The sequence below is a fragment of the Leguminivora glycinivorella genome, chromosome 15, assembly GCF_023078275.1.
Source record: "Leguminivora glycinivorella isolate SPB_JAAS2020 chromosome 15, LegGlyc_1.1, whole genome shotgun sequence".
Lineage (NCBI taxonomy): Eukaryota > Metazoa > Arthropoda > Insecta > Lepidoptera > Tortricidae > Leguminivora > Leguminivora glycinivorella.
Window position 1 is genome coordinate 5,980,586 of NC_062985.1, and position 14,583 is coordinate 5,995,168.

General features: G+C 37.2%; 1 protein-coding gene across 8 annotated transcripts in view; it reads left to right on the forward strand.

Annotated features, from left to right (window-relative positions):
• LOC125234276 (tyrosine-protein kinase CSK) overlaps window positions 1–14,583 on the forward strand; it is a 67,926-nt gene that overhangs the window by 42,335 nt on the left and 11,008 nt on the right. For 7 of the 8 annotated variants that reach the window (XM_048140493.1, XM_048140496.1, XM_048140498.1 and 4 more), the window contains 4 exons: window positions 2,196–2,289; window positions 12,395–12,541; window positions 13,059–13,149; window positions 13,560–13,673. In XM_048140493.1, coding sequence (XP_047996450.1) covers window positions 2,196–2,289; window positions 12,395–12,541; window positions 13,059–13,149; window positions 13,560–13,673 — 446 coding nt within the window. Of the gene's footprint in view, window positions 1–2,195; window positions 2,290–11,709; window positions 11,808–12,394; window positions 12,542–13,058; window positions 13,150–13,559; window positions 13,674–14,583 lie in introns of those variants that run through there. The other variant, XM_048140500.1, reaches the window with a different exon arrangement.

Consider the following 14,583-nt stretch of genomic DNA (forward strand, 5'->3'; position numbering starts at 1 on the left):
ATTTTAGTAAGATCTGTTACACTGAGTGATATAAAAACCACCGTGGCGTTCAGAGGCCTAAAACTCATAAAAATTCAGCTAAAAAGTTATTGCCACTGGCATAGGCAGGTTAGAAAACGTCTTTATTTACAATCGATAAAGTTGTACATTTATTGCTTTACAGCAACATGTACTAACATTTGCGTAAAGCACGTAGGCCGTAAAACTGCAATAACCGCCCACTTCACGGGCAGAGAATCTGTTTCTGGTCAGGCAAAACGTAAAGTTACAAGTACGCAGCTCGACCTGTATCTATGTCAAGCTACACATATCTATGTTTATGTTATATGTATAACATACCAATGGTTGTTGCATTTATACAAAAAACGATGTAAGAACCTAGTTTAGAAGTCATTATATTTCATTCAAAGATTAGAAACTTTTTTTTTAAATTATGAATACTCTTGGCCACAGACTAGCCAAAGGCAAAGATGTGGCCTACGATAGAGTGAGCTCGCCCAGAAGATGCCTGTTCACCCTAGATTTGAAGGTAGCTACATTTGAGAAATTAAATGGAAAAACTATAGATTAAGATTAGTGGATATGTCACAACGATCACACTTTCCACGCCTTGACACGCGCTGACTTGTCATAATCATAAAACATACAATAGAGTAGCGGCAAGAGCTGGTACAATGGGAAAAGTCGTCTCAATGGCGTGCTTATTGCAGAAAGTGGGAGCCTTTCAAACTTTTCCTCTCCATTCAAGATGAGTCGTAAACATAACAAGGTGACACTTTATGAATCAATTACCTATTGTATGTAAATGTAAACTCTGTTTTTCTATCGTCGCATATGGTATTACTGTTCTGAAGTAAGTAAAATTTGTATGGAACCGTCGGGGCACAAATCCGTCTATGTAACTTTTTTTTCAAGATTGTCATTTTTTAACTATTTTCCCTTGTCCTATCTATCCTTCTGGATCAAGGACTCTCCCCTTGATTTCCACGACGTATAGTGCTGTCCTTTTTCGAGCCTGTCACTGATAAAGGTATCTTAAGTCTTGGTGGACACTCCTTCTAGATTTTTCTTTTGAAAATTGTTCAATTTCTTTGCTACTTTCCCTTGTCCTATCTCTCCTTCTGGGTTAAGGCCTCTGCCCTTGATTTTTCTACTCCCGTTGCTGTATTTTTTTTCTAGTCAGTCAGTCTAAGTCGGCCTGCCAGTTTCGTCTGGGCTACAACTATACATAATTAGATTAGGTAATTACATTTAAATTGCACTGCATTCTTTGACATTCCGTCAATAACAACAAATCTAAATTATAATAACAGCTCTTTAACTTAACGAAGGGACAGAGCACATGATATTAAACTTTTCAAATTTCAGTGCACATGAGCCTTTGAAAGAAAACGAAATTGTCATATTGCAGTGATAGGTTGCTAGCCCGTCACCCTTACCACAGAACCCATATCCCACAGTACTTTTTATCAGAGAAAAAAAGCGCTTTATTTCACTATTAGCTCGGGTTTGGCTCGAAGTATATCTAGGTCGGCCGTGTCATTTCAAGTAAATGAATAACCCAGATCTGCAACAGTTCAAGTACAAGTCAACTATAAGACGTAGTCGCGTGCGAGCGGCACATTTCACACACGGGCTTGCAATGTAATTAACTATTTCAAACCCATTATTAGTGGGAATCGATTAACTATGTGCCTCATTTACCTCGATTTGGTTGTTATTTCGCACGATTAACGAATAATGTGACATTTTTTTCTCCATTTTGACATCTTGACTCAGTTACAATGTACACTCTATTTCAATCTAATTAATTAATCATGTGACATTACACTAGGAGAGAATATATCTTAGACGTCGTCGCTTTATATCAAGTATATATATTATGCGAGTACCTATGTATTATCTAAGTGACAAGTGTATGAAATTGGCGCGCGAAAAGCTGTCATCTTTCTTGACTACTAACATTTTGCAAGCAATGCTGTCAAACATTGAACAAATTTATTAAATGGAAAAAAAAATAGCCCCTTGAAACTCATATGATGGAAAGATTCACTGATTACGGGTGAGATCTCTGGTAAAGTGCTGGAATAGAAAACTGACGGCGTTCAAGTCTTACCCCAGACAGTCATTTTCCCCCTTAAATTGTAATGTATGTTTTGAAAATAGATTTTTAGGTAAATGTTTATATTTTGCAGCGTCAACCAAGGGGCCGAGCGACCTGTTGGTGAGTTCGACGTGCCAGAACCCGCCGCCCGTCGCCACCCGTCTCACCAACATGACCCAGTACCCGTAAGTTGCTTGCTTCAACCACAGCCAAATTATTTTATAGACTACTAGCTTTTGCCCGCGGCTTCGCTCGCGTTAGAAAGAGACAAAAAGTAGCCTACGTGTGCGTGCGCGCTCTCTATGAGAAGACGTGTGTCAGTTAGCTCCGCAAATATATTGTAAAAAGTGAAAAAATTGTGACTGTTACCATGCACTGTGATGTAAATTATATAGCTAAAGACCTAGGCTAAAGAAATATATATAAATTATTACGAAAAGTGGACCATTTATACAAATAATCAGTGATTAACGTTGTGAAATCCGTTGTTGTGCTTCAAATCTCACACACACATTGACATTGCAAGTGTATTCTACACGAAAGCCATTAGCCAATTAGCATTCGCTTTCAACCACTTGCTGCAGTGTTATCATCAGATGTCAAGTTTCGCCGACTACGTCACTAGCGTTCGTGGCGCAGCGTGCAAGCGCTGCTGTTGAGCTTAACTTCCTGAGGAGTCCTGGGTTCAAAACCTAGCATTGCCAAAACTTTTATTTTTCTTTTTGTTTTTTTTTTTATTTATTTTTTGGATATTTTACACAATTGATAAATCGAGGAATAAATTCGAAGTATAAAAATGCCTCCGAAAATAGTACCGAAAGCATCTTGTGCAAACTGTAAGAAAAAAATCTTGGATAAACATTTCTTGACTTGTTCACAATGTGGAAAATCATATGATTTAAACTGCGCTCATTCAGGAAAACTCTATGATTTAATGGACGCGGAACGTAAAGAATCTTGGAGCTGTAGTAAATGTCGACAAGCAAAAGTCACTGTAAGGAAAACCAGTACACCGATCACTACTAAAAAAAATGCTCCTAATACAACAAAGCCAATGAAAATTCAAGATGAACATACGAAAGAAATACCTCAGATCGACGCGACAAATGTACAAAAACTGCAAGAATTGAATTGTTCACCAATTAATACCGAAAATAGAGCTCAATCAGCTCCGCCTGAAGAAAAAAGCCCCAAGGTAGTAACTGCTATCGATTGTCCCGAGTTGGAGCAGCGTGGACAACAACAAGAGTTAAATTACTCGGTTGATAACGTTACAAAAAGGAAGTACAACGTTCCTATACAAAATTCATTTGACTCTTTATCTGACGAAGGGACCGATATCTCTATACTTCGTAATGATACCTTAAACAGGAGCTGTCCAGATATGAGCGTAAATTATAAAGATGAGGTTGAGTTATTGAAGAGTAAAATAGAACAGTTACAAGAGAGACTTCAGCTCTCCGACAATTATAGCACTAAACTTTTAATTGAAAATGAAAATCTTAAGAAACAGCTATCGGAATCCACAAGACAAATACAACAACTAAAGGATATATGTAAAACTACGCCTAAAATCATTAAACCTGTAAAGACTCAAAATAAAATAGAGCGATCGACACAAACAAGCTTGCGTAGCAAGTACATGGAGCCGGAAATTGATCACTCTATCGAAACTTCTTCAGTCTCAGAGGTTGAAATATTAAAAACAAGAGCATCTCAAGTTTCAGTACAGGATGAAATACAAGTATCTCGATCTTCGTATAATGAAAAAAAAATCAAAAAGGATCTATATTTTGGGAGGACATCAATGTAAAAATCTATCTTCAGAAATAATAAAATCAAGATTGAATACACAATATGAAAAATACGAGGTGTACTCCTTCCTGAAACCAGGCGCATCATGTGAAGAAATACTGAACACTCCTTCGGTCCTGAATAACATCACGTGCGATGACAAATTAGTTCTCTGTGTCGGGGAAACAGACTGTAATCCTACTAAGCTTTTAATGGACTTAAGTTGTTTTGTTAGAACTTACAGTTATTTAGATATTTATATAATAAATGTTATGCAAAACGACCACTTAAATGAAAAAGCACTTAATAACATGCTAAAACTGATTTGTGAAAATCATAAGAACTGTAAGTTTATTAATATCTCGCAGACATATATGTTAACAAAGCACTACCTTTATAATTTATCCTGTAAAATTAATATGGAAATTGACTCACAATATTATGATAAAAAGTTTTTGACATTTAAGGCTAGTATTAAACATAATCATACTAAAATAATAGAATCTGACACAAATATATATAAAAAAGGTACTATACCTTATTTTTTCCATCGTATGAAGAAAGGTAGAGTCGCATTAAATACACCACCGAACTCACCACCGAGCGCACCAATGGATAAAAAGAAAACTACCATACTGGATTACTTCTCCGTCGTATTGCCGAAATCCAACGCTGACAGCAACGCACCAGGAACGAATAAGTTTTTTCGTATCACCAATTAAGGGTAAATTTATCATACTGCACCAAAATGTTGCCGGGCTATTAAGTAAAAAGGATACTTTAGAATTAGCTCTATATGATCTATATGAGATAAATAGAGAAGTGGAAGTGATATGTATGAGCGAAACATTCATAAAATCCGGGAAGAATCCAACATACATCTTAAAGGTTATCATTTAGCAGATTTCTATTCGCGGCAAAAACAAAAACGTGGAGGAGTTTGTATAATGTGTAAAGATTACCTAGATTATCAACCTATAAATTACTTAAAAGAAATGCGAACAGAACTCCATTTTGAATGTTGTGGCATAGAAATTCCAAAGTATAACTCGATAATAATTTGCATCTACAGAACTCCAAATCCCACACCTTTCATATTTCTAAATAAACTTGAATTACTACTGGAAAGATTGAGATGTAAAACAAAAAAAAGAATTATAATAACAGGTGATTTTAATATTGATATAATGAAGCAAAATAAGGTAACCTTAGAATATAATAGACTAATTCAAAACTATAACTACATGTCACATATTAATCAACCTACCAGACTAAATGCTTGTCTTGATCACATAATAAGTAATGATTTTAATGCTATTGGTGAGCTTCATTCGCTAGAAATATCGGATCATAATACTGGTCAATTATTAATAATACCAGATGTCCCAGAGATCAACCGTAATTCATTTTGGTTTATTAAAAAGCGAGATTTCAGCAATGAAAATATAGATAAATTTTGCAATTGTTTGAACTCATTGACATGGAATGAAATATACAATGAATCAGATATTGACATAGCATTTGACATATTCCATGAGTATTTAACTTTATTTTACAATTTATGTTTTCCTATAATAAAAATCAAAATAAAAAGGAAATCTTCTAAAATAACCTGGCTCTCTAAGGGAATAAAAATAGCATCAAAAACGAAACGTAAACTTCGTTTTAAATATTATACCACAAAAAATCAATTGTATAAAAAACAGTACTGCGATTATCAAAAAACATTCAAAAAATGTTTGAAAACAGCGCAGAAATTAAGTAACAATAAATATATAATGAATGCAAGGAATGTGTGTAAAGCAACTTGGAGTGTAATTAAAGAAAATACATCAAATAATTCGCTTGGTCGAAAAATCATTGACAAAATAACATGTAATAATGTGTCGATCAATGATCCTAAACTTATCGCAGACGCATTTATTAACCACTTTATAGGCTCAAAAACTCACCAAAAGCAAAAAAATGTTAGATATCCCGCTAAGATGACTCGTGTTGATGCTAGTATGTTTCTTTTCCCCACGGATAGTCAAGAGGTTTATAAATTAATTCATAAACTTCGAAATACTGCCTCCGTAGGTTATGATGATTTATCCACACAAATATTTAAACACTGTTCTTGCTTTATTGCACCAGTTCTCAGCCATCTTATAAATTTGTCATTTGTTCAGGGAGTGTTTCCTCAAAAACTAAAAACAACATTGATAAAACCAATCTATAAGAAAGGCAATAGAGGTACTTTGGATAATTACAGACCGATAGCTCTCATACCAATATTATCAAAGATTGTTGAAAAAGCTATGTATGAGAGAATATCTAAATTTTTTAGCAAATATACAGTGCTCTCCAAGCAGCAAAATGGGTTCCAAAAAGGGAAATCTACCAGCCTTGCTGCCTTTCAAATGGTAATGGAAATTACAAAGGCTTTAGATAAGCGAGCCTCAACGACTGCTATATTTTTCGACATGAGCAAGGCGTTCGATTTAGTACAACATGAACTGCTTTTGGTCAAATGTGAAACCTACGGATTACGTGGTAAAGTACTGGATTGGTTACAAAGCTATCTCACAAACAGACAACAATATGTGGAGATCTCGAACATAAATGAAGATAATGAATATGTAAGCCATAGATCTGACTTCAAGACTCATACAGTTGGTGTCCCTCAGGGGAGTATTTTAGGGCCGTTACTCTTCCTGGTATATATCAATGACCTACCATTAAGCACGAATCATCATTGCATTCTTTTTGCTGATGATGTGTCTGTTGTCATATCCAGTGAACACAAAAGCAATCACACAAACGATGTTAATACAGCACTTTCTAATATAATAGACTGGCTAAATATAAACAGTTTGCAAGTAAATTTTAGCAAAACCACATATACTCAATTTTGGAATGGGTATGGAGAAAAACAACCAATGACTGTTACATATGATGATCAACAAATTACTGAGTCAGATCATGTCAAATTTCTTGGAATAGTGGTTGATGATATGTGTCACTGGAACCATCATATTGAAGGTGTGTGTAAGAAATTAAATAGTTTTGCGTATGCCCTTTGGCGCTTAACTAAGATTTCAAGCCAAAAAACAGCCGTCCAAGCGTATCATGGCTACGTGGCATCTAGTCTGAGGTATGGTATAACGGTATGGGGGAACGGCTCAAATATCCTTGGATTGTTTATAGCTCAAAAACAATGTATACGTGCGATTTGTGGTGTGTCCGTATTAACTTCATGCAGACCATTGTTTAAAAAACTAAATCTGCTTACAGTACCTTGTTTATATATATTTGAAATGTGTGTATTTGTAAAATGCAACCAAACTTTATATACAAAAAATTATGAATTCTGTAACTTTAATACGAGGTACCCTAACAGACTCATATGTCCGAGAACACACACAAGTTTATATAAGAAGAGTTGCTATCCTATGAGTATACTTTTGTATAATAAGCTCCCAGACACTATCAAAGGCCTTACTTTACATTTGTTTAAAAGAAGATTATTTGAATGGCTAAATGAACAGACTTTCTACTCTGTAAAGGAATATTTAGACTACTAAACCGCTAAATCTGTGACATCTCAATTAATTAATTTATTTATATTCGATAATTTGTATTGTTTTGTATATTAATATTTCTATGTAGATATAATCTAGCTTTAGATAGGTATTATTTAAGTGCATGCATAGTACTAGACCTAGGTACAATCTGAGATTTGCATGTCACTGTGTGACAAGGTAGATTGGCTCACTTTATTGTAAACAAACACCTATGTATACCCTATCTTTCGCAAATAAATGACTTATGACTTATGACTTATGTCACTCTCCATCCCTTCAACTAACTCCCCTTAAATAATCACGTCAATTCGTCGCTCCGTTTTGCCGTGAAAGACGGACAAACAAACAGACACACACACTTTCCCATTTATAATATTAGTATGGATAATTGGACACTAGGTTATGGGAGTTCTACTCCGAACAATATATACTTAATAATAAATATATATATCTCATTTGAAATACAAAATCATATGGTCGATTTTTTTTTACCCCGGCTTCGGGGCTCCCCCTCGGTATAAAAGTAGTAGTAGTAGTAGAAAGCACTTTATTGCACAGAACAAATTACAAGTACAGTGAATAATTATTATAATGGTTATGTACAAAAGCGAGCTTATATCCCTTTAAGGGATCTCTTCCAGCTAACCTTAGAATACCATTGTATACCTTCGTGCCTTGAAACCCTCACAACGCCCAAAATTTCACTTCTCGAACCACTCGCTACGCTCGCGGTTCAATATTGGAGTCTGTCGCTTGCTCGGGTATCAATATTGGCACATACGGTTAAACAAGAACTTTGCCCCCTTGTAAAACAAATGACATGCATCAGGATTAAAAGTTAAATAACAAAAATGTCAATTACATATGCGCAATAAGTAAATTTCTCGCATACCCAATAATCCTTATATGGTCATCAAAGCACCAGGAAAGGATTATGTAATAATATCGACTCGCGATAATTACTATGAATGAATAATACAGAGTGGGGCCTGTAACAAAGGCGAAGAATTGAACTCTAGGCTATTCTCCTTATACTGATCAACATTTGTTCGGCGACTTTTAAAAATAACTTGTATTTTGATTTTTATCACCCTTGAAAGTTTTTTCTAAGACGTAATGTATTGCGAATTCTGTTAAGTCTAAAGTGTGACAGACAACGTCAATGACAACAATAATGGCGTACATTGAAGCTAATATTTATTTTGTATGAAAAATTAAAAATTTAAAGACTTCATAATTTTTAAAAGTAACTGAACAAATGTTGATCAGTATAAGGAGAATAGCCTACAGTTCAATTCTTCGCCTTTGTTACAGGCCCCACTCTGTAGATTCTGCTTAAGTTTTAGTTAAAGCTACCTAAAGGCTACCTAAGGTTTATTAAGGACGTCTTTTTTTTGTGACATCAATATGTACTTCTCGGTTTGACATGTCTATGTAGACATTACTGCAGCAACACTGTAAATACGCCCAACATTAAATATTATGTGTTAAATGTTTGTGGTTTTCATTGCTAAGTCGAACCAGGAAACCTAAAGCAATTCACACCACAATGACGAAAATCTAAAACGGTTCCAATCAAAAGGAAAATCATCGCATTTTATATATAAAACATAATATATGTCAATCGTTTAGTGAAGTAATAACTTTAATCGGGAACACTTGTCGTACATACAAAATTCCAGCAAAAATGTCACCATCAATAAGTAAATCCGTTCCGAATGTGACAGCAAAATTGCTGAATATCATTTTGGATTTTAAAGAAGAGCTTATCAATACACAATCGCAAACTGAGTGTCATTACAGTGTCCGCGAACAAGTTGAAATACTGATTCAAAGTCTCGACACGACATTACGCTTCCTCACTGATCCTTGTTTAGAAGAAGACGCAAAGAAAAATGAACCCGTCAAAGAGTGTGATCTTCAAGACGTAGCATCCCTGGGTGATTTGTCTTTTTATGCGGCAGACTCTATCGACTCCCTGGAAAGCTGCGAATACATCTACGTTCCACTAGAATCACTTGGGCTTGCAAACTTGCCGATGACACAAGAAAGCAAGATTTCGAAATCAGCACCGGCGTAAGTGTCCATTGCACCCCCAAAATCTCTTGTCGGGCCAAGTCCCCTAAAGCCTCCTGTGTCCTCCAAATGTTCGGCTTTAAAGCCACTAGTATCTGTTAAACGACCAACCATGACATCTACTGTCACCGTGAAGCCATCTGCATCAAAATCGTCTGTACCTATCAAACAAATACCTAAACCATTGCCTTCAAAAACAATTTTACCCGTGAAGCAACCTGCCCTAAAATCCAGTGTACCCGTGAGACACCCTTCCATAAAACTACCTATGTCAGCGAAAGGTGCTTTGAAACCGACTATTCCCATAAAATCTGCAACCTTGTCATCTCCGTCAAAGCGTGATGTTGCCACTAATTCACCTCGTGTGTCTTGTTCTCGTCTGGTTCGGAGAACAAATGCAAAAACTTCAACTGAAATCCGTGAAACGAGTCCTAGACCGACTTCAGACAAAATTCACCATGCTACGACACTGCCTCCAAAATCTGCGCACACTAATTCAATTCGTGCTAGACTTAACTCTAAATCGAGGAAAAAATCACCGTCGACAATCAGTGATAGTCATATACTGACTTCAGACACCATTGACCGTCCGCCGACATTACCCCCAAAACCTTCGCACACTAAATCTACTTGTGCTAGAGTTAATACTGTTCAAAATCTAAGCCGTAAGCCAAGTAAAAAAGGTCTGAATGCAGTCACCATATCTAGACCAGTGGCTTCAGATACCAATAACCATGCACCAGTGATACCCCCAAAACAGCTAAAACCTGCATTTACTATATCCATGCGCTCGTCATCTCTTCAAAATCTGACGACAAGAAAATCTAATGAAAAGATATGGACTGCAATCCGTGAACATAATCCTAGAATAACTTCTCACCATGCTGAGTCGTCTCGTACATTATTTCATTCTTTCCCGAGTCCACTAAAACCAAATAAAAAAGCTTCAACTGCCAATGAAGTGGCTACAGACAGAAATAACCTGAAATCTTTTCAGGCGTTCAGCTCCCTTCAAAATCTCAGCATTCGTAAATCAAATGATAAAACTGCAGCAATCCACGAAAGTCCTGGAGAGATTGCCGACATCAGTATACGTCCACCGTTGGTTTACCGCCTAGTGAAGTTTTTTGATGACCGGCCGCTAGAACAAGTGTCTGTTGATCTTCGTACTATACCACGCACCACCTTCTTACGGTAGGTAGCTTATCCACAATTTAAATAATGTATAATTTCACAGTTGAATGGTATACTGACCGTGCCTTAATGGAGAAAAATTTGTTGATTTGTAAAGTTTAGCCCTCTTATCAGTTTCAATAATCAAATAGGCAGAAAATCCAGTCCCAAAGGTCATTTATTACAGTTAAATACTTTTTTATCCGGCCTCGTTTTCTTTACAGATTTGATTATCCTGAAGCTCCATATTATAATATTAGTATCGTGTACTTTATATTTATAACACTTTGGTTTAAATTTTAGGTAGATGTTTTGTCTAGATCTTCATGTGAGACACGCTTCAAGATATATTTTGTTTACTAATACGGTTGGTTGAGTTATCAGTCTGTACAGTTAGGTCAATAGGTTTAGTTGACTTGACCGCGATAAATGTCCATGTGTGGGGACCGATAAGTACAACTCCTTATGGAAGCGCATGCGTATGTAGTTAATTAATTTGTCTTTCATGATAACTTATATATGACATACAAAGTTTAACCTATATTTGACTTTTTACTAAATTTTGTTAATACAAATTATTTAGCAACCTAAGTCTGAGGTCGTAGATCACGTCCTATATTTATTTATGTTTTATTATATGTTATATTAATATTATATTTATTTTTAGAAAATAGTTTAACTCCATACCTACCAATATCTGCAATCTAACGATCTACAAGCAGTATTCTAGTCTCACTTAAGAAAAAACTTTATTTTTGTAACCGGCTCTTTTCCTTCATCTTATCCACGGAACAAACCTTTTTAATTTTGTAGTATCTCATAGTAATAAAAAAAAACATTTAATATTGCTAGTGTTGCAAGCTAACGAAATTGATAATCCTTAACAAAATATAATCTCGTTGACGTGTCCTTATCTATGTAATTGGCACTCCAACGGCGTTCTGGCACTTATGTATGACAGCGCTATCGGTAATCTAAATGATACCCATTCACACCGGGCAGTCGTGAAGAATGACGAGCGACATAAGCCCGTGCTTCCACCGACCTCACCAAGTGTTCCTCTTCATACCGCCGGTCGCGTACGACCAACTACAGTAAATATTCACACATAAACCTAATAGCTTACGTGTTCGTTACTTCACCGTTTTAACGCCTCGATACGCTTCGAAAACGATGAAATCGTTGATCTTTTCCTATTTAAAAAAGGATCATTATCGTTGCGATAAAAAACGGTAATGGGACGAAACAAAATCTAGTAATGTGCGACTGCAGACAATCAGACATCGTTAACAATCGATCGTTTAAATTTTCTACCGTACATAAATGTTTATTTCGTATTATTATTGAGTGGAGAATGCGGTCAGGGTACATAAGTTAGGTAATGATCTGACTTTGTTTATATTTTTAAATACATATAAGTTTATTATTTATTCCTGATTGAAGGACACAGCAACCTGGGTATATGGTTATATGATATATGGTGATATGTATAATATATCTGATTTTATGGAAAACAATCCATACGTTTGTTCTGTAACAAAAAATCTGTTTTTTACTCAGCGACTAAAATAGCGATTACTCTTCCATGCAATATTGAGTATGAGAGTACTAATGTGACTTTTGTAGTACCTAGTTAAGGTGGTCTAAAATTCTGACATTCATTTATAATGTTTGTTGACAGCTGGCACCACGGCGCCATCTCTCGGGAGCGCGCGGAGGCGCTGCTGTCGAGCTCGCCAGATGGCGTGTTCCTCGTGCGAGAGAGCACCAACTTCCCCGGCGACCACACGCTCTGCGTACGCTTCCGCGGCCGCGTCGAGCACTACCGGTCAGTGTCCAAACACACATACATACACACAGTACTAGTATATACAGCTGACACACGGCGCCATCTCTCGAGAGCGCGCAGAGGCGCTGCTGTCGAGCTCGCCAGATGGCGTGATCTTCGTGCGCGAGAGCATCAACTTCCCCGGCGACCACACACACACACACACACACACATACACACAGTACTAGTATATACAGCTGACACTCGACGCCATCTCTCGAGAGCGCGCGGAGGCGCTGCTGTCGAGCTCGCCAGATGGCGTGATCCTCGTGCGCGAGAGCATCAACTTCCCCGGCGACCACACACACACACACACACACACACACACACACACACACACACACACACACATACACACAGTACTAGTACATACAGCGGACACACGGCGCCATTTCTCGGCATCGCGCGGAGGCGCTGCTGGCGACCTCACCAAACAGGCGTGTTCCCCGTGTACTAAATACTAATCCGTTTTGATGCGTCTGTGTTGTCATATTGAACGTTGTGTTATTTTCCACAGTGTAAAATGGGCGACGGTGCCGGACAGTCAAACGCAAAGGCTCACCATCGACGATGAAGAGTTCTTCGACAACATGACTGACTTAATACACGTGAGTATCAACACACTACTGCAGTTCTATCACAGAATACATAAAAGTACAAGTACAGAAGGCGCACTCTCAACGATCTGTCAACGGACTGCATGCGACATTGAGTTCTATTGCGCAGCGTGAAATGTACGAAAGAAACGCGGAGTGAGCCGCCCCTGGTTCTATCTCTTTTGACCTACTACATTTTCCAAATGACACTTTTTTCTGATCCGCATTATTAAAATAATAATGCCCATCTTAAATAAAACAATGCCTTTTTTTATTAACGTGTAAAAGGTAAGCATCATTATGTTCATTATTTACTCTAGAGTGCATTTAAATTAATTCCCCTTGTGTTATTATGTTCTACTACAAACACGCCTCTTTTCACGGTATCGATGACAATAGTAATATTGTAATATTGTCGACAGCACTACCTAAAGGACGCCGACGGGCTGTGCACGAAGTTAGTGCGGTGCCTGCCCAAGGCGGCGCCCAACGGCGCCAGCAACCCGCTACAGCCTCCCTACCCGCCGCATCCACAGGTGAACTACCCTGTCTAAAGTCTATACTAAGCTTTCAAGGTACTGCTCCCACCAAAACTAGTAAGCGATGAGCGATCGGCGATAGAAACGAACATAAGATCCATACTAAAATTGTAAATGGGAATGTGTGTGTGTCTGTAAATTCTGTAATAATAAACATTTTAAGCTACAAAATACACGAAATAATTTATAAGTTTTATTCGATCTAGTGGTTATCTAAAAGTCGCGGCCATTCAAGTGAATGTGATTGTCCTCTGTATCAGAATCGAGGGAGGGGAAAGAATGCCTTTAACGAGACCAAGACCTGTTATATAAAATAGCAAAATATTCAACATTATTTACTCGGAATAAGGCCTGCGATACACAGCCCTGTAGCTCGCATAATTGGCATGCCAGTCGCGTACAAATTTACTGGCAAATGAACTGGTGCCGTATCCAAATGGCATTTCTGCGAGATAGTCTGGCTCTGTCGCGCCGATACGCAAGAGCGATAGAGATAGATATCTACGAGCGTTTCGTTTCGTGAGCGTTTGTGCCATTCGGCAGAGAGTGCATGGCGAATTTACCAATGAATTCATTCATAATTTCTCCACGCACTTTTGCAGCTGATAGTACATCTAAAAGATCTCGAAACGGAACTCCACTCAGAGACCGAAATGATAAGATATTTCAATTATCGAAACTCGCCATCTTTGACTGCTCCCCCTGCTCCCAAATGCAATTTTTTCACTATACGAACTATTGGTTCGTAGACATTGGACTTTTGTTAGTTACTTAAAATAATAATTATAAAAATATACTCATTAAGGGTTGCTTATACAGAACGCCACAGAGTGATTGGAACTTCAACTTTAATTTGAATGTGCAACAGTGTGAAATCGCGTGGATTTACTTGTAACTGCGTTCATGA